This window comes from Orycteropus afer, unplaced genomic scaffold (genome assembly GCF_000298275.1).
Source record: "Orycteropus afer afer isolate SDZICR_OR568_19922 unplaced genomic scaffold, OryAfe1.0 scaffold00302, whole genome shotgun sequence".
Taxonomy (NCBI): Eukaryota; Metazoa; Chordata; class Mammalia; order Tubulidentata; family Orycteropodidae; genus Orycteropus; species Orycteropus afer.
In genome coordinates, this window is record NW_006921889.1 from 2,203,475 (window position 1) to 2,224,782 (window position 21,308).

A 21,308-nucleotide genomic window follows, 5' to 3' on the forward strand; every position below is an offset into this window, starting at 1 on the left:
TGCTGCTGAGAGAAACACATTCCTGAGAGACATGCACTTGCTGAGAGAGAGATGTGAGAGACATGCACTGCTAAGAGAGAGATATAAGAGACACATGCTGCTGAGAGAGATGTGAGAAACATGTGGTGCTGAGAGACACTGAGAGACATGTGCTGCTGGGAGAGAGACTGCTTGCTGCTAAGTGAGATGGTGAGCTGAGAGAGACTGAGCATGTTCCTGAACTTAAATTGTAGCCTGTTGCTTCCTTAATAAACTCCATAATCTGTGAGTTCTGTGTGGCCACTGCAGTGAATTAGCAAACCCAACAGAGAGGTGGTGGACGCTGTGGGAGGAATGGTTGGTGTCAGGGTTGGGGAAATGGTTGGAGGCAGCTGGCATGTCTGGCCTCATGGAAATAGGCCTTGGGCTACTGATGGTGATTCTGTCTTCCTCTTGTGGTATTAGAGGAGGTCAGAAGATGTGACCTCCCTCCCCCTTTGGTAGGAGAGGTGGAATAATGTTGTTAAGGGGCCCTAGTGGCACAGTGGTTTAGCCCTTGGCTAACTGCAAGGTCTGTGGTTTGAATCCACCAGCCACTCCACAGGAGAAAGATGCCTGTTTTTGTAAAGAGTATAGCCTAGGAAGCCTTATGGGGCAGTTCAACTCTGTCCTTGAAGGTTGCTATGAGTCAGAATTAACTCAATGACAATGGGTTTAATAACTTTGTCCAAGATCCACAGTGTTTCAGGGGCTGTGCTGGCACTTAAATCCAGGTGAGAAGGCCTTTGAGATGTACTCAATTTCCTTGTACTTGACTCCATTTTAACACATCATGTGTGTGCCTGTGTGCATGGGTACTTCCCCGAAAGATACCAATTCATCAATAGCACTATGGTTAATAATAATTCTACTCTATTTTTTTTCCCATCCCTGTATTTTTTTTTTTTTTGGGGGGGGAATTTCTATTAAACACAGTAAATATATATTCAAAACCAAAAACCCAAACTCACTGCCATTGAGTCGATTCTGACTCATAGCGACCCCCACTGGGTTTCTGAGGTGGTAAATCTTTACGAAAGTAGAGTGCCCCATCCTCCTTCTGCTAAGCGGCTGGTGGGTTTGAACTGTCAACCTTCTAGTTAGCAGGCAAATGTCTTAGGCACTGTGCCACCAGAGCTTCTTAAATATTTATTAATAAAAACCAAAAAGCAACAAACAAAAAAGAAAGAAAGAAACCATAAGGAGAGTGAGAAATCTGTATTGCTATGCACGTACTTTTAGGGATAGCAAGACTAACTTGGAAATTCCGAGTTCATTCATTCAAGAAAAGCTTACAGAGCTCCTACTTTAAGCTAACAGCATATTTGTATGGAAACATGACACATCTCCACAGAAAAATTACTGCTCTATTTCTAATGTTGTGTGTCATCAAGTTGATTCTGACTCACAGCAACCTTTGGGACAGAGCAGAATTGCTCCATAGGGTTCCCACACCCACCACTTATCTGTTAGTTTGTTGTACTTTGGTGGCATGTGTGTTGCTGTCATGCTGGAAGCTCTGCCACCAGTATTTTAAATGCCAGGAGGGTCACCCATGGTGGACAGGGTTCAGTGGAGCTTCCAGACTAAGAATGGGCAGAAGGATTTGATGATCTGCTTCTGGAAAAACTGGCCAGTGAAAACCTTAACGGATAGCAGTGGGACATTGTCTGCTAGAGTGCTGGGAGATGTGTCTCTCAGGTTGAAGGCACTCAAAATCAACAATGGACTCAAACATCACAGCGATTGTGAGGATGGTGCAGAACTGGACAGAGTCTCGTTCTGTTATACATGGGGTCACTATGAGTAGAAACAGACTCAAAAGCACCTAACAACAGCAATCATCTTTATGGAAGAAGACTGCCACATCTTTCTTCCACAGAGCCACTGGTGGGTTCAAACTGGTGACCTTTCGGTTAGCACTCAAGCACTTCACCACTGCACCATCAGGGCTCCTGTTTCTAATACAATACACCATGAAGTTTTGTGACAAGGCGATTGCTGGCTACAATAAAGATAAACACTTCTATTGTTCCATATATTCATCAGGAGCCCTGCTGGCACAGTGGTTAAAGCGTTAGGCTGCTAACCAAAAGGTCAGTGGTTTGAAACCAGCAGCTGCTCTGCAGGAGAAAGATGTGGCAGTCTGTTTCTGTAAAGATTTACGGCTTGGGAAGCCTGATGCAGCAGTTCTACTCTGTCCTTCAGGGCCGCTATGAGTCAGAATTGACTTGATGGTAACAGGTTTGGTTTGGGTTTTAGTATATTCATCAAGGCAAAAGCCCTCTCACCCCTGCAGCCTTCAAGCATAAAGACAGAAACAAAGCCAGTGGGTTATGTGCTCATACACTAGGAACAGATGCCAAAAAGTACCCAAAGACTCATGCTTCTTTTTGCTTGGACAAGGATGAGCACTTGAGACAGTGGGTTAGGTTTAGGAGCACACAGCAGGCAGCTGCTGCCGAAGCTAGAGCCTAACTGTTGTTGTTGTTGTTATGTGCCGTCGAGTCGCCCCGACTCATAGAGACCCCTCCTTGGGTTTCCGAGGCAGTATCACTACGGAAGTAGGATTGCCCAACCTTCCTTCCGAGAGCCTAACTGTAGAGGGAGCAAACTGGAAGGCGTGGAGGTTAGTGTCAGATGCCCAGCAGCCAATGGGTTGGAAACTCATTCCTTGGCTTCAGACTGCTTCTCATTCCTGCAAGGACCTCAGCAAGTGTTCTTAAAAGTCAAAATGCCCCACAGGGCACACTGGCCCTGGTGTATTGACTTGAATGAGGGACAATGTGGTGTGCAGGAAGAAGCATGAGGTCTGAAACCGGCTTTTGCTACCCATTGCTTGTGTGACCTTGGGCAAGCTAAGTAGCCACTTGGCTTTGGGTTTCATCCCTTGAATAAAAAGAACTAATCTATCTCATGGGATGTTTTTCTTTTTTTAAAGAATTAAGTGAGATGGTAAGTGAAAAGCCTCTGGTACCTAGTGGGCAAAAGATACATGGTCAGTGTCCTTTCATCACTTAGGTTGGGGTGTGAGGCATAGATTGGGATCACTCAGGAGCTAGTTTTCAAAATCCTATAACCCCAAACCAAACTCACTGCCATTGAGTTGATTCTGACTCACAGCAACCTCCGTTGGATTTCCAAGGCTGGAAATCTTTATAGAAGTAGACTGCTCCACCTTTTTACCATAGAGTGGCTTGTGGGTTTGAACCACTGATCTTTTGGTTAGCAGCCAAGTGCCTTATCCACCAAACCACCATGCATGCCCCTTAATTATAATCTTTACCCATGAGTGGCCCTCTTTGGTTTTTATTCATGTTTAGTTGTTGTTGTTGTTTGTGGATAATGGCTTGACATAGAAAATATTTCTCCTTCCCTATCCTGCAAAGCATTTGACTACTAACCAGAATGCTGGCAGTTCAAACCCACCAGCCACTCCTTTGAAGCAAAGCTGGGCAATCTACTTCTGTAGAGATACCGCCTCAGAAACCCAAGGAAGGGTTGCTATAAGTTGGATCCAACTTGATGGCAGTGAGTTTTTTTTTTTTTTTTGGTATTCTGCAAATTGGCAACAGAAGGAAGCCAGCAGAGGAATAAAGCTTTGGTGGTACATGGTGATGCCTGTGCAGAAACCGCCATGTTCTATCATCGCAGACTGTGGGGAGGTGGGCATGGCAGGCCCCACTTCAGCACCTCCTCAGTTACTCACGCCCTTTCCTGGGCTCACCCCTGGCACTATCAGAAAATGAATCAGAAATAAGGGTGGTCCTTTTTTTCTCCCTTTCTTATTACACGCTCATGGAGTACAGCTTTTACCCAATATTTAAAAAAAAAAAAAAAAAAAAACCCAGTTGCATTGACTTGACTGATTCATGGCGACTTGTGTATCAGAGCAAAACTGTGCTCCACAGGGTTTTCAATGGTTAAAGTTTCAGAAGTAGATTGCCAGGCCCTTCCTCCAAGGTGCCTGGGGGTGGACTTGATCCTCTAATCTTGAAGTTAGCAGCTGAGTACATTAATTGTTTGTATACCCCAGGGACTCCATTCAGTACTTCAAGGCTGGTGAAACCCAAAGGAAAAAGTTGGTATCAGGGGTCCAGAACATCAGCTCTATTTTAACACTCTCTGGGGTTAGAGGTGAAGAAGCCCCACCCTGGGTACTCAAGACCTCCTGCGGAAAGAATTGGGAAGGAAAGGCAGCAGCAAGTGGAGGGGACAGACATTGGGTGCTAAGAACCCCAGTTCTGGTGCTGTTGATGGCATCTCAGCCATTGCAGGATGTTGAACAGGCCACAGATGGTCTGCCTCACTTTCTCATATGTGAAATAGGGGAGGCAGAAAGGGGCTGGGGTGAGCAGACAAACAAAACTCCTTCAGCTCCAATCATGGATCAACAGCAGGTCTGTGGCCTACCCCTGGCTAAGGCCCGAACTTTTCTTCCCTCAGAATTTGGATGATGAGGATCTCCATGTCCTCCTCCCTGCTGCCCACCAGACTCCCACCTCTCCTCTTTAGTTTCTCCCAGGGAGAGCTACCCTGTACACATCCTTTCTCTGCCCTACCATTCCCACCTTTCCCTAGGTCTTGTTATTTCCTTTCTATCTCCTAAATGTATCTATAAAGACTCTAAGAACCTGTTTCTATCGAGTTGATTTGACTCATGGTGACTGCATGTGTGTCACAGTAGAACTGTCCTCCATGGGGTTCTCAATGGCTATAATCTCACAAAAGTAGATGGCCAAGCCTTTCTTCTGTGAATTTGCTGGGTGGATTTGAACCACTAACCCTTTTGTTAGCACTGAGCACAAACCATTTGTGCCACCAGGGACCATAAAGACACTTAAAGGAAAACAAAATGATCAAATGATTGTGCTTCAGCTAAGGGCCTCTGTGTGGGTTCCATTGTAGAGTCACGGATGCTTAAACGTCTTCAGGGAACAGGCAAGTGCATACACAAGCATGTGTGTTGTGGGATGATGGGGTGGGCAGGGTTCAATCCAAATTAACCGCCACCATTAAAAATATTAAAAATTAAGAATCAAAATGACCTACCTTGCTGGCCACCACCAACTGAACCATTCCAGTGGCTGAACGAAGAATGGCCACAGCTTCCTCGTGGGAGAGCCCGACCAATAAGTGACCATTGATAACCAGCAGCTCATCTCCTAAGGACAGTCGGCCATCCCTGAGGAAACAGAGAGGACAACAAAATCCCTTGTCAAGACATTCTAGGTCTGAGAAGGGACATTTCTTAGAGTTGGGGGCATTATGAGAGTAAACAATTGATATCGGGTAAAGAGAGAGCACTGACGACCAGAGGCAGTTTGAGGAGGGATTGCTTTGTCCTTTGGTCTCGCTGTCTCCAGGGTCCCATTGTTGTTGTTGTCAGGTGCTGCTAAGTCAATTCTGACTTCTGGTGACCCCGTGTGACAGAGCAGAACTGCTCCACGGGGTTTTCTGGGCTGTAATCTACAGAGCAGATCAGCAGGTCTTGCTCCCATGGAGCCACTAGGTGGGTTTGAACTGCCACTGTTTTGGTTGGCAGCTGAGTTCTTAACCACCTCACCACCAAGGCTTCTCTGGGGTCCCACTACAAAAATTAAATCCCTTATTGTTGGGTCGATTCTGATTCACAGTGAGCATACAGGTCAGAGTAGAACTGCCCCACAGGGTTTTCTTGGCTATAATATTTACGGCAAGACTGCCACGTCTTTCTTCTGCATTGTGGCTGCTGGCTTTAAACCACTGACCCATCAGTTAGCAGATGAGTGCTTAACCACTGCCCCATCAAGACTCCTTTGGAAGTCCCACTAGAGAGGTAAAAAGCTCCAGGATTTCAGATAGGGGCTTAGCAATAAGAATGTTCTTAAGTTGCTACCATACCTGGTATCAATGCCAACTAACCATTTCCCATCCAGGTGGAGATGTGATAGAGGAACCAAGACACCGATATTTTAGAATGTCCAAGTCATTTTTTTTTCACCTGACCTGCCATCCTACCCTCACAACTGTGTCATTAGTCCCAGAGCTGAGCCCCCAAAGAGCAAAGGTATCTTAAGCTCTCAAGGATCCTTTTCTAATCCACTACCTTCCCCTTCCCATGTGACAAGACTCTGATCAGATTCCTTCTGGCATCAGCACCTGTGACAACACTGCAGGTATCTGTCTTCCCTGACAGTTACAGGACTGTGCCGACAGTTTGTCAGCACCATTTTTATCTATGTGTCCCTATAGCCAAGCTTCATAAATAGATTGCTGAATAAACAAATGAACTAATAAACTCTCTAATGTGCAAACATGAGACCTGGTCTACAAACACGGGTCTACACAAATTCTCTGTTTCTTTAAATTAAATTACAGCTGACTCTGAACTTCCTTTCACTGGGTAGGCAGGAAGCTCAGATCCAGCTGTCATGGACTGTTTCCCCTAGTTCCTAATGGGGGGGGGCATTATAGGTGTGGGGTAGAGCACTGTACGGAGCATTTAGCAGCTCCCTCAATTATGGTCAACAGTCCTGTTGGTTCCAACTGAGCCAACTCCAATTGTCCAGTCTTCCTTGATCCCAAGGGAGCCGGAGATTTTCATCGCCGTTGCTGAATGTGGGATAGGAAATCTGGTGAGGCTGAGAGACCCTGAGTCTGGGATTCCACCATCCTTTCTGGAGGGTTGTTATCACCACCCAGGGTTCTGGTATGGAGCCTGTGCATGTCACCAATACTGCCAGATTCACTCAACTCTTGTCTTCCCACGAATCAACCAACTTTTTGCCTTCCATCTTCTCTGCCCCTCTTTATTGCCTTCAGCAGGTTTTCTCTCTTTCTTTCTCTCTCCTCCCTCTAGGATACATGTCATAATATTTTCTATGGATTTAGGCTTTAATAGAAGGCAGGAGACACCTGTTACTTCTAATATCCTCTGCTTTCAGTTCTTCAAAAGTCCTTGAAACAGAGAATTGCTAAGTGCCTCACCTACTGGTTGGAATGGAAAGACTGGGGGAAAGGGAATACAGAGAACAAACAAAATGGGATCTCAGGGAGGTATGCAGGTGGGCCACTGGGGAGAAGATGCTTCCTACAGGAGGAGTAGGATTTAAGAACAGAGAAAATGCAGTGATTCTGGTGAGTGTTCCTGGGTTTACTTGTCTATAACACCACTGAGACCATTTCCAACCCCAATACTCTTCCCATTTCTCCCTGTTTTACTCTTTAATTGTATCTATCTTATTTCCTGTTTTTAACGAGAGTTCCTCACTTGTGAGTCATACACTTCAGAGGTAGAGAGAGAAACGTATCTCCAGAGTAAACATGCAAAGAAAATGGTAAGATCCACTAGAAACAGCTCAGATGGGAAAAAGGCAAGAATGATTGGGCAGAAGCTCATCTCTGGGCACAGGAAGTTCCTAATGGCCAATTTCAAAGATGGATTAGAGAACCTCAGTGGGATTACTGGGAGAACAGCCAGATGAGGGAGCTCCTCAAAGCACACACCATTTGAGCAGCTTAATGATGGTGTTCATGAGTAGTAAAAAAAAAAAAAAAAACAAAAGCAAGAAACTAAGGTCTTAATCCTTTAAGAATTACTCTCATTCAGATAACTGACAATTATAGGTAGTCCTATCTCTACTTCAGTTATTAACATTCTACTTTATCTTCAGGAGGTCTGGTAGCATAGTGCCTAAGGCACTTGACTGCTAACCAGAAGGCTGGAGGTTCAAACCCACCAGCCACTCCTTGGAAGGAAGGTTGGGCAATCTACTTCCGTAGTGATACTGCCTCGGAAACCCAAGGAGGGGTCGCTATGAGTCAGGTCTGACTCAATGGCAAATAACAACAACAAACACTTTATCTTCAGAGGACTGGTTAGCATGAGACACTTTGCTAGTTTGTCCTCTTCTTAGTTTTCCATTGTTTAGACAAAATTCTACTATGGCTCCTTCCGCTGCTCTTCATGAGATACGTTTTTGAATCCCCTCTTAGTCTTGGGCAGGCCAACCCTACTCTGGTTTACTATATTCTCCTTAGAATCCAGGTACCCAGAACTGAACACCAAATTCTAGACTAGACCAAAGACCATCACTTCCCTCATTATAGACACCATCTTTATACGCCTCCTGTACATGTGTGGGTATGGAACATAGGTATACATCCCACAATGTCTTGCAAATTGTTGTATTATTCTGACTCATGATGACCCCATGTGTTACAGAGTATACTGCTCCACAGGGTTTCCTTGGCTATAATCTTAACAGATTACTAATTGTAGCAGATCACCAGGCCTTTTGTTCCATGTTACTGGGTGGGTTTGAACCACCAACTTTTAGGTTAGCAGTTGAGTGCAAACTGCTTGCACCATCTAGGGACCGTTTAGGTACCCCATGTGTATGAAAGCAGGTAGCTAACCTGGCAGGAACACAGACTACAGTTTGGGGTGGACACACATTCCTCTAATTCACAGAGAACTTGTTGTTTTTTGTTCTGGCTAAGTGCTGTCTCTCTTCCTACTTCAGATAGCTGTTCGAATTTAAAAAGAAGTTTCAAACTATTAATTGTTTTCAGGTCACAAGGAGAAAAAATTCACATGTACTTATTTTTCCTTCACATCTGCACAAAAGAGACATGTGCATGGAAGTGTGTGTAAAATCCCCATAGACCTGACAAGTAAAGCCCTAGCACACGAACCGTGGTCACATTTAAAATCAATCACTTTCCCAAGTCATGAGCCATAGTCTTCTGGGAGTTATGAACTCAGGAATGTGGGGTTCTGTTCAGTGGTACAGTTTTGATAAGTAACCCCATACTACATTGCCAGCATTCCAAAAGTAGGATAAGAAGCATTTGCTTGAAACTAAAAGTGGGCAAGGGGCAGGGGTGGGGAAGAGAAGAAGAAAGAAAGGAAGGATGGAAGGAGTCCAATCTCTCCTTCATTGTTTGCAAGATCCTGCAGTATCTTCAGAAATTAGTCACTTCCTGTGCTCTGAGGTATGTTTAATTAGAATCACTCTTGCCTTGCTTCCTTCCCGGCTCAGCACAGTCTTTAATAGTGATTCTTCAATTACAAGTGGAAGAGTACCAGAACAGAGGTGGGGGAGGGAGAGGCAGGGAGAGGAAAAGGAGACAGAGAAACGGGGAGAATTATCTAGTCACCTGTGAACGGCACCTCCTTCCTTCACTTGAGTGACAACGATAGCGTGAGGTGAGCGCTTTGATCCTCGGCCTCCACTAACCTGAATTCCCAGCCCGTCTGACTCTTTGAGCAGCTCCATCTTCCATATCCGGCCAACTTCCTCCTTGGAATTAAAAACGAGCACAGTGTAATGTATAGTAATAGCAACACGACCATGACATTGTCATGTCAGGGCAAGCACCCATCATTTGTCAACAGACATTGCAAATCATCAAGGAAGGAAACATTCGGTGGGTCAGACCAAGTCTGTACCTGGCAGTGCTGTTCAATGGAATTTTCTGTGATAATGGAAACATTCTATGTCTGTACCATTCAATATGGAGCCACTAGCCACGTGTCTGCCACTAGTCTGTCAGTTTGTCGTACTGTGGTAGCTTGTGTGATACTGAAAGTTATGTCACTGGTCCTTCAAATACTAGCAGGGTCACTCATGGGGCCAGGTTTCAGCAGAGCTTCCAGACTCAGACAGACTAGGAAGAAAGGTCTGGCAATTTACTTCTAAAATTACTCAGTGAAACCACCATGGGTCACAGTAGAACAGTGACCTACTCACTTGCATTGGACATGTCATCAGGAGAGATAAAATGCTGGGCAAGGTGACGTAGAGGGCCAGCGGGAGTGAGGGAGATCCTACATGAGGTGAATTGTCGTAATGACCGAAATAATAGATGACGAACATCATTTGATGATGACTGTGATTGTGACGATGAAGCAGGACTGGGCAATGTTTTGTTCTCTTGTAACATAAGGTTTTCATGGGTTGAAGCTGAGTCAACCACAGCCACCTGTCTGTCTATGTGTCTGTCTAGCTAGCTAGGTACATAGGGTCCTTGAGCATTTTAACTGTGGCTAGTGGCCCCGAGGAACTGAACTTTTAATTTCACTGAATTTGAATTAACCTGTGGTTAATGGCTATGATATTGGCTATCACAGCAAGAAGGAATACCAAGGGCCCAGAAGAGCAGGGCCCTGTTAAGGGAAACTTCCGCCCGAAACCCAAACACTGCTTTGTGTGTAAACAGTGGCTATGCCTGAGCTCCTTTTACTTAAGCAAGCTGCTCATTGATGAAGGAAGATGAGAGAAATACAAAGATGGGTCTTGGTGCCAGAAGATTTCAATGAGTTTGCACTCAGCTCTGTCATTCACTAGTTTGAAAGTCACATGACTCCTGCTTCCTTGCTTATGTGGTAGGGATAATTATTGATATGTCCAGGCTTGTTGTTAGGATTCAGTGAGATATTTACGAAAACACACAGTAGCACCCATACCCATGTTGATAGGAAATCATATATTGTTGTTGTTGCTAGGTACTGTTGAGTCAGTTCCAATGTACAACAGAATGAAACACTGCCTAGTCCTGCACCTATGCGTTTATTATCACTTACATTATATATACAGATACATGCATATGTTTAAAACATCATATTGAATTCAATCTCAAGTTTATTTAAAATATTTAAATGAGATTTTTACTAGGAGAAGCCAAAACAGAAAAGTAATTGGTGAATTTTTTGTTATTGACTGCTACAGACACTGGGCCATGCATTCTTTAAATACGTTAAAAATGCTTCAACTTCTATAAAAATCTATCCTTTTAAAAAAGTCATGGATGTCTCAAAGCCTTCTGATTGCTGGTAGCCCTTCTGCATTGGTTCATCCTCACTTGAGTCCCTTTTTCACTCTAAGGACATAAACATATGCCCACTATAATAAGTTCTGAGTTCCCCGAGATGCTTAACTCTTCAGGGAAATGAAAGCAAAACACTCCACAGTGACTTATTTTGGGGTCTTTAGATTACTCCAATAGTTGATATAAGGGTATGGGTAATAACATTCCTCAACTTATAAAACAAAAGCCATCTGCTTCCTTCATCCATCATGAAGGGCCAATGGGACAGTTGAGGTCCAACAGTCACCAAGTGATCATCCTCTCAGAAGCAGGCAACCTGCCCACTCCAGCTGCTTGCAAAGGAGAAAGAATGTGAAGCATTTAGAAAATCTGCAATGCACCCTGTCAAAACCAAAATGAAATTTTTGCAATAGTAAAAAACCCAGATGTTGAGTGCTCACTGATGTGCACTGATAGGAACGTCTTGGGAAATGATTTCCAGACCGAGACCTGTTGGATCCTCCACTCTTTCTAGTAAGTGCTGCTTGGTGGGGCTCCATGACTCCAGTAACACACAGAGGTACTAACCGCCTCCTTCAGCCCCTGACCACAGACAAATGAAGCCTGTCTGGCCAAATGTAACTTCAGAAGTCACTGGCTTACCACAGCAGTTCATGAACTTGTCAGCGATCCCTAGATCATCCAGTTGTCTCACTTTGGACTCCACAGTTTTTGGTTTGCTGCCTCTAACCTCTGGAACACTATTCTCTTCCACGTTCAGAAACAGCTTCTCTGGCCTTAAGTCTCCCGTAACTCCACTACTGCCAATGAGCCATTCTTGAGGATCATAGCAGCCATCAAGATGGAAATTTGCAATACTCCCAATATATGAGACAATATGGCCAACTGGATAGCACCGAAAAGAACAAATTCAGAGATACACTGATGAACTGTTGTCCTATCTTGCTGAGCATCCTATGGAGAGCCTGAAGGATGCCTCCTTGGGCCTCGATTGATTTGTTTTTTCCATGGAAGACTATGGGAGCTCTGGTAGCATAGTGCCTAAGGCAATTGACTGTTAACCAGAGGCTGGTGGTTCAAACCCACCAGCCACTCCTCAGAAGGAAGATTGAGCAATCTACTTCCGTAGTGATATTGCCTCAGAAACTCAAGGAGGGGTCTCTATGAGTTGAGTTCGACTTGACAGCAGTGTTTGGTTGGTTTTGGTATGGAAGACTATACTATGGCTCCTGGGGTCTGGAAGATATGGGGCAATTCTCCTCCCTTGCCCAGAGCACCCCTTTCTCAAGAGCAACAGGGGCCATTGATGGAGTCCAGAAATAAGAAGTCACATCTTATTTTGGCACAGTGAGTAAAAAACCTATCTATCTTCCCTTACTACTTTACACCATCATTTTTTTCCCCTTCTCTAGCCTCCATTTTAAAACAAGACATATGAATATGGCTCACAGAGAATGTGACAATACTAGACACATTTCTTTCTACTTTTTGAAATGCTTTCAGAAATAGGACTTGTGACAAGAAACATATAAAACTCTTCATGGAGAAGGAATACTCACCTAAATGAATACCCTAACTGAAGAGTTAAAGTCAATTTTCATGAAGAGTATCCACATACCTACTCTACACCCCCTGCTTTTTGGACCAACACACACACAAGTAGTTTTAAAACAAAACAAAACAAAACACGTATCTAACAAAAATGGCTTCAGAGGGCAGCAATGACCCATCTGTAATATAGCTCCCCAACTGTATTCGTCAGAAAACAAGTCTTATTCTTCAGTTTTATCCAGTTAACATGCTTGTTTGTTTTTCATAATTGAAAGTGGGAAATTTAACAGGAGAGTTCAAAGAAATAAATGCAAGCTTTCTTGGCCTGGAGTTTCTTAGCCATCTAACGGAGGAGGAATTTCTTAACTATCTAATAAAAAAGTTCCGAAGAACATAAAGGGAGGCTCAAGAAGCAAGAGGAAAACATTAACAGTCTTAATTGTACAATTGTCAATAGTAAATTTAACTGCCTATTCTGTTTTTTTTGTTTTTTTTTTTGCTTTTTATAGCTAAAAGCAATATTTGGTTAAAAATAAATGCTATCAAAAGTATAAAAAATAAATGATATTTGGTGTTTGAAGTTCATTAGGCTAAAATTGACACTGGCCAAAACCCACTAGCCAATTTAAAGATGTTGTTGTTGTTTGCCATCGAGTTGGCCCCGACTCACAGCGACCCCTCCTTGGGTTTCCGAGGCAGTATCACTACGGAAGTAGGAATGCCCAACCTTTCTTCCGAGGAGTGGCTGGTGGGTTTGAATCTCCAGCCTTCTGGTTAGCAGTCAAGTGCCTTAGGCACTATGCTACCAGAGCTCCTAATTTAAAGATAATAATGTTAAATATATTTCCAACTGCCCTCTTACAATGCCCTTTGTATATCTACTAGACATCTCAGTAGGGTCAACACAGGGCTCTTCCCCCTCTCATTCTTGGCTTTCCCATCTCAGTAGGAAAAGCACTATCATATACTCAAGCTAAAGGTGATACTTAAGTCAAAAGCCCATGAATTATCTTTGATTCCTCCTCTTATCTCATCTCCCACATCCAACTCATGATAAGATCTGTAGGTCTACTTCCAAAATAGCTCCCAAAGCCTTCCATCACCATCACCTTTGTCAATGCCACCAGCATCTTCAGCTTGGATTACTATAGTAGTCTCCAACCTGGCCTCCCCATTTCTCCTTCACCTTCTCAATAGTCTCCATTAAACACCCAGAATGAACTTTTTAAAAGCATATGTCATAAGGCATTCAGCTTAAACCCTCCAATGGCTTCCTTCCTACTAGGCTTAGAATTAGGGTCAAATTCTGCAATGGCATGTATAAACCTTTGTTGTTGTTAGGTGCAGGAGTCAATTCTGACTCACAGCAACCTATACAACTGAGTAGAACTGCCCCATAGGGTTTTGTAGGCTGTAATCTTTATGGAATAAGATTGCCAAGTCCTTCTTCCATGGGGCTGCTGGATGGGTTTGAACTACCAATCTTTCTGTTAGCAGCTAAGAACTTAACTGTTGTACCACCTGGGGTTCTTTGTAATCCAGCCCTGTCCCTATCTCTTGCATCATCTCCTAGCAGTCTTCCCATCACTCAGTGTGCTTCAGTCTCTCTACTCTTAGAACATGCTACCATTCCTGTCCTGGGACAGCTGTTTTTCTGGTTCAGAATGATCCTTGGGAGGGAGGATAGTGAGACTTCATTTCATGTCCTTTGGACATGTTATCAGGAGGGACCAGTTACCTCTACTTGGTAAAGTAGAGGGTCAGTGAAAAAGAGGAATACCCCCCAATGAGATGGACTGACACAGTGGCTACAGCAATGGGCTCAAACATAGCAATGATTGTGAGGATGGTGCAGGACCATCTGTGTTTCGTTCTGTTGTACACAGGGTTACTATGAGTTGGAAATGACTCAATAGCACCCAACAACAACTCTGGGAATGTTCTGCCCCTGGATTTTGCAAGGCTGTCCTTTCCTGACATTCAGGTCTCAGCTCAAACATTGCCTCTTTGATGAGGTCTTCTCTGACATGCAATGTCAATTAGCCCCCTATCCACAACACTGCCCAGTCTCTCATTCACTTCCCTTTGTTTTATTTATAATAAAGTACTTGTTGTCACCATCTGGAATTTTCTGATTCATTCATTTATTTATTGTTTTGGCCTCTTATGGAAGACCCTCAATGAGATGAATTGACACACTGGCTGCAATAATGAGCTCAAACATAGCAATGATTATGAGGATAGTGCAGGACCTGGCACCATTTTGTTGTGTTGTACACAACATTGCTATGAGTCAGAGCTGACTTGATGGCACCTAACAGTAATATATGCTATAAATGCCATGGGAGAAGGAATCTTTTCTATCTCATTTATCCCACATTCTCTAGCAACTAGAACAATATCTAGCATATAATAATATTCCATAAGTATTGCTGAATTAACAAATACAGATTATTTATCCACTAATCTTATGGCTCTTTGGCATTCACTGAAATTGATGTTAAGATGCTCGTCCAGATGGGAGGCCTACCATGTTCACCAACACTCAGTGTGTGAACCTTGATCCAGTTGTAGGGATGACCAAAATCTGAAATAGACCTTGTCTGCACAGGAGGTTTGAGCATTCGCTCCTTTTTACATTAGCTTAAAGGGCAGTGAGATTTTGGCAGCCTGTTGAGGAAAAGTCAAACCACACAACACTGGATGCTATAGACTTCTGTATTAGTGTTGTCAGGGTGTCACCCTTTCCAATAAACTGCCAATTACTGTGGGAATTCACACATGAACCACTTCAAGGAGGCAAATGAAGGGATTTATTTACCAAAACAGAGGTGGTACATTAGAGGGAGATGTCTCATCAGCATTAAATGACCTCACCTTCTACTGGAATAAAAAATTTTACAACAGCATCTTTGCTCCAAATGCAAGGAGGCACATTCTTTGACTAGAATTCACGGCAGTAAATGCTCTGGCTGCAAATCTGTTCTCAGATGGTCTGCTTATCCCATATTACTTAGAATCATCAGTAGGAAATAAAGGAAAGGAGAAGGTGTGTGATTGTAATCTCAGAGCTGGAAGTACTTCAGTCATTGAATAGAGATGTTTAGTTTACAGGTGAGAAAAGTGAAGCCCAGAGAAAGGACATGGCGGCCCAAAGACCACAAAGCTGGGAGTAAAAGAATTGGGGCTAGAATTGAGATGTCCTGGCTCCCAGTCCTGGTGCTCTCAAATTCCTTCATCAATAAATACCTATGGGACCTGAACAAGTGCCAGGCACTGAGTTAGAACTGGTGGTAGAAAGACAATGTGCTGGTCCTTAAAGTCTACTGGGGAGAGAAAAAGACCAAATGGAAACTGAAATATGTAGACTCATGCTGATGGACAAGCAGGAGGCATTGCAGCAATCCAGAGGGGAGATGCCTAACCATGGGGCAGGTGGCAGGAGTGTCAGGACAGTCTCCCAGAGAAGGAGAGGACAGTGCCCCAGGAAGGGAGATGCTAAGCTACGCTGTGGAGGGAAGAAACCAGGGAGTGAGAACAGCATCTGCAAAAGCTCAGAGGTAGGCGAAAGCATAGCCTCTTGGAAAAAACTGCAGCTTCTTCAGTCCAAATCGAGGAGGGAGAAAGCAGTGAGAGTTGGAGGGATACGGAAGGGTATCATTTGCCAGACCAAGGTGTTTGGAAGTTATTGCAAAAGCAAAGTGGATCTATCAAAAGGGTTTAAGTTGTATGTGTGTGTGTGTATGCACATGCAAAGAAATCTGTCCCCTCGAAAGGTCCCTCTGGTTGCAGGGGGGTTCAGTGGATGAATGGCATGACAGGGGTGGCAATGAGAAGCATTAAAGACTACTGTGACCATGTAGATGAGAAACGAAAATGGCCTGGCCTGAACCTGAAGTTGGGGAAGTAAGTAAAGAGAGGTGGGGCAAGTTGAGAGACCTGAAAAGGAGCTAGAGTTGACAGAACTTGGTGACTGATTGGAAATGGTGTAAGGGAGAGGGCAGTGTCTCAGTTGACTCTAGGATGATGAACTGTCTGGGTTTGCCCAGAACTGAGGAGTTTTCCAGGACATGAAATATTCTGGGTGGGCAAACCAGGATGGTTGACTACCCTAGGTGAACGTCAGGTTCTGGATTGGGCAACTTTGTTGATGGTGAGATTCAGAACACTGGAGAGGGCCGGGTGGTGCAGTAAACAGATACACTGAGTTTTAGGCATGATGCAAAACATTCTAGATGGAGTCACCTTGCAGGCAGTTGGAATAAAGCTCAGGGGTTCAGGAGAGAGGTGAAGGCGTAGCATGGACTTAGGAGACCATTGTGGAGGTGGTCATTAGCTCACTCAGGGACAATGGGGGCTTCCTAGGTAAGAGGATCATGCTCTGATGTGCCTCAGGTCATGCCTTTTTGCAGCACATTGGAGACCATCTGGGGGCTATCCTAAGTGTGACTCTCTTTCCACATTTCTCATCCTTTTCTGAAGATTCAGATCTGAGCCAGTCTTCATGAGGGATCTGATAATCCACAAACAAAGAAGGCCTAGGGAAGACTAGGGCTGTGCAGGGGGCATCACAACTACCAGATAAGACCACAGATGCCTCCACAGACATCCACATGCCAGCTCTGAATAAGCTCAAACTGTTGTCTTTTTAATGTTATGTGACGAGGTTATGTTGTATTCATTTTCACAATGCAGCATTAAAACACACACACACACACACACACACACACGTTTCATGTATAAATAGGCTGGTAAACACTGCCATCTTAGATGCATAATGGTCTTTACTAGGAAGGGAATAAAGAACTAATTCTGAGCTCATTTCTAAAGTGGTTTGTCTATATCCCAGGAGACTCTTACATTTGAAAGGAAGGACCCAACTATCTTATATTTTAAAATTAATCTGCTTTCATACAATGTGCTAATATTTTACAGAAACATACCCTTTTTAAAAGAAAATATTTTTAAAAAGGAAATATGTTTCCCATAGCTCCATTAAAGGAGAACAGATTAAAATAACAAATACTTGACAATTTATTTTAATGTAATATTTTCTTAGAACAAATAAGTCTATGAAAAAGTAGCTGACAAACAAAAATGGTTTGAATGATCATTATAAGCCTCTTCTGCAATGTCTTCAGTCTTTGCAGATACAGTAAATCATCAATAAAGCACAAACAGAACAACACTGGCATGTTTAATCTCCTATTATTCAGTTGGAATGGAAATTTTTTCTCGCAAAAGGCTTAGGAGGTATAACTAATCTTTATTTTTCTGGAAATTCCATTTTAGCATGATCTTGGTCTGAACTTATCTTGGAGCAAAAATAAAAATCCACAACAACCTAAGCAACCTTCTGTGGAGGCCAGTTGGTTCCAATTTGGATGCCTTTAGGATGTGGAGAGCTATTTCTTCCCAGCTCTCTGTCAATCCTGGCAGATCGACGAATGAAGGCACTTTTGGAGTTGAAAGAAATAAAAAAAAACCACACTCACTGACACTGAGTCGATTCTGACTCATAGTGACCCCCCTTGGGTTCCGAGATTTACCCCCTTTGGTATCTTTATGGAAATAGCTTGTCCAGTCTTCCTTCTGCAGAGTGGCTAGTGAGTTTAAACTGCCAACCTTCTAGTTAGCAGTCAAAATGCCTTAGGCACTACGCCACCAGAGCTCCTTGGAGTTGAAAGAAAGGGGGACTAATATCAGTGATTGAGAAGGTGATGGCCCAGCCCCAATTACAGAACCCGAAAAAAACCCAGGGCGAATAATCACTTATGGACAGTTGTCAAGAATGCAAATTCCACATGCAAGCCTCTCTTATCTGTTGGCAAATGGCTCATAAAAACAAAAAAACAAAAACCCTGTTTGGACATTTGGCCTTGACTGCAAAAAACCAGGCAAAGGAACCCTGATATGTGTGGTCTTCAGACAGTCTAATCCAAGATTCCAATTTTATTTAATTGCTTTTAAGAGGAATAGAGGTTGGGTACTCTCCCAAAAGATTTTTCCTTTTAAACCATCATTTCCACTGTGTCTTAGGACAAATGAAAGCCTATTCCTTGGATTATATGTAAAACTCAATCTTTTCTGGTACTTTAAAAATTCAAAATGGTTAGAAAAGCAATACCCCCTAACTTATTTATTCACTTTAGGCTTCCTGTGGATTCACAATCTAACCATTTGAAAAAAGTCAAGGTACTGTATGTACTGACAAGGAGCACATTACAATATTTTTACAAATAAGGAGCACATTATAATATTTTATTGCCCTTAATTTTGATTTTGGGATCCATAATTGATAGAACATCATTATAGAGGCATTAATAATTGCTTTCCTGCTCCTTTGTTTGCACATTCTATCTTTAAATAATATGACTGTATCCTCTATAGAAGACTTTATGAAGATCATCAGATGCAAATGAAAGAAAACGGTCTCTCGAGGGAAAGGTTATTCTGATTCTTTCAATGTATCACATAAATCAGCTAAACTTGCAGAAATATGCATTAAGTAGCCTTAATAGTTGTTGTATTGTGTGCTATGAGTCAATTCCAACTCCTAGTGATAATATAAGAGCCCTGGTGGTGCAGTGGTTAAACACTTGGCTGTTAACTGAAACATTGGCTTGAACCCACCAGCCACCCTGTGGAAGATTAGATTTGTCAAATTGTTCCCATAAAGATTACAGCCTAGGAAACCCTATGGGGCAGTTCTACTCAGTCCTGTAGGGTTCCTGTGAGTCAGAATTGACTTGACAGCACCCAACAACAAGCCTTAACAGATGCTACACTCATTCTCAGGGCAACATTTCCCAGCATGCAAAGCTACTCTTGACCCCTCCTCTATCTGTATGACTCTGTCCATCATCCACCTTTCCTACGTTCTCTTTTATCCCCAGAAAGTGTCTCCTGAACCAGAGAAGAAACCAATCAGTAGCCACCTAGGAACCCACAGGAATGAAGATTTGCTGAGATGATTCTTACAAATGAACGTGCTTAAACCAAAGAAATGTAACTCTAATAACACAATGTTGGCTATAGTGGGGAAGACAATGTGAGGCTAGACATTTACCCATTACCATTCAGAATATACTACATCTGCTTTGCTTTTAGGTAAGACCAACCTTGACCATCACAGGGGCATCACAGTGTCAGAGGTTTCTGTGAAGTTTTGAAACTTCATTGGAATTCAGCAAAGCCATACTCATGATCCCATGAAAATGTCACTGGTTTTGAACAGTTAAAAATAAAAGCAGATGCTTCCCTCCTGTAGGACATCCTTCCTGTATAATACTGAGGCTGGGATATTTCTGCTATCAACTGCCACCAGGAATTCTTGGCCTAGCAGTGACAATTCCACTGGTGACAGCAGCTGATGAATAATGATGCAGCACAAGTACTTTATCTGGGCCTCATATGACTCAAATTATAACACAGAAGGCTTGCATTTTCCACTGCTGATCACTGGACTGGCTTCTACGTAAGTAGGATAAAATGACTTGAATGTTGTTGTTGTTATGACCTTGGGTCATTTATTTTAATGAATTTCATGGCTTCTAAATGCTAGGTCATCTTGGATATATTTTCTAAAACTTGAAATCAAATTCAAAATAATATTTCTTTTAAAATTCAGGTTCAATGATCAAACCAAACCTTACCCGTGCCAGGCAGTCACTTGACTGGAAGTCCGTCTTCCCGGTTTTTGAGAGGCGGCGTTTGTCATGACTTAGGGGAAGAAGGGTATCAGTCTTTGAAATTCTGTGCTCTGTCCCTCTGTCCACTTCTGATCTCTCTGAATGGGATCTAACCACCTCCTTGAGAGTATCTGGACCATTCTCTAGCTCAAAGACATGGCCATTTCCAAGTTCAGGGTCTGGGCCATTGTCCAGCTCAGAGCTTGGTTCATTGTCCAAGTCATAGCCAACACTACTCTTGGATTCTTCAGTGGCTTTGGTGGTGGCATGCCTGGAAATGACCCCAAACTTCCTCGTTCTTTTTCCTTTTTTTGCAGTTCGGTCACCCAGCTCCAAGGTAGGTGTCTCTCCTGGTTCAGAGCTGTTGCTACTATTGCCATTATAAGGAGAGTGGACTTTGTGCTTAAAGCGACGCAGCATGATCAGGTAGATGAAACCGCCATTCCAGCACTGCTCAGCCAGGTAACTGCAACAAAAGAAGTGCTGAGTTAAAACTTAACACACCTTCCCTGGACAATGCAGCAGGCAGATGCCTTCCATGGCCTACATGGGACCCATGTGGTCAGAAATTTGGCTAGACTGAGGCACTCAGCTTCCTAAAGATGCTCAATATTTAATATATTCTTTTAATCTATATAATTGTTGACACTAAAAATAATCAAAAACCTAAAACAAACCCACAGATTTAATTAGGTCATTACTAATTAGGTCATTACTAATGAAAGGACCCAAGATTGGGAGTCAGAGAAGAATCTTCTTATTAACAGAGCCAATCCTAGCGTATCTTAAAAACAAAAACAAAAACAAAAACAAAAACACTCCACTCTTTCAACAATTTCTTGTATCCGAATTATGCCAGACTACTATATATATATAAAATAAAATAAGTTGCTGTCAAGTCGGCTTCAACATGTGGTGAGTCTAAGTGTGTCAGGGTAGAAGTATGCTCTACAGTGCTTTCAGTGGTTGATTTTTAGGACGCAAACCACCAGAGCCTTCTCCTGAGGCACCCCTGGGTAGCCTTGAACCTCCAAACTTTCAGTTAGTAACTGAGAGCATTAACCGTTTACACCATCCAGGGACTCCTGGATGGTTCATAAAATTGCAATATAATCAAGTCCCCAGGATGAAGAATGGGTAATATGGATTGGGAGAAATGTAAAATTTTGTTCTTTATAACTGCAGAATAGGAACCTCTGTCTCATAGCAGTTAAAGTGAAAAAAAGATAATGA

The 21,308-nt window shown here is 43.0% G+C and overlaps 1 protein-coding gene across 1 annotated transcript in view; it reads right to left on the reverse strand.

The window, feature by feature from the left end:
• The window catches only part of PDZD2 (PDZ domain containing 2), a 425,741-nt gene that overhangs the window by 154,044 nt on the left and 250,389 nt on the right, over positions 1-21,308 (reverse strand). The window contains exons 2-4 of the mRNA XM_007951610.2: positions 20,040-20,541; positions 9,163-9,305; positions 5,071-5,203 (exon numbers count right to left, since the gene is read on the reverse strand). Of these exons, the coding sequence (XP_007949801.1) occupies positions 5,071-5,203; positions 9,163-9,305; positions 20,040-20,541 (778 nt within the window). The remainder of the gene's footprint in view (positions 1-5,070; positions 5,204-9,162; positions 9,306-20,039; positions 20,542-21,308) is intronic.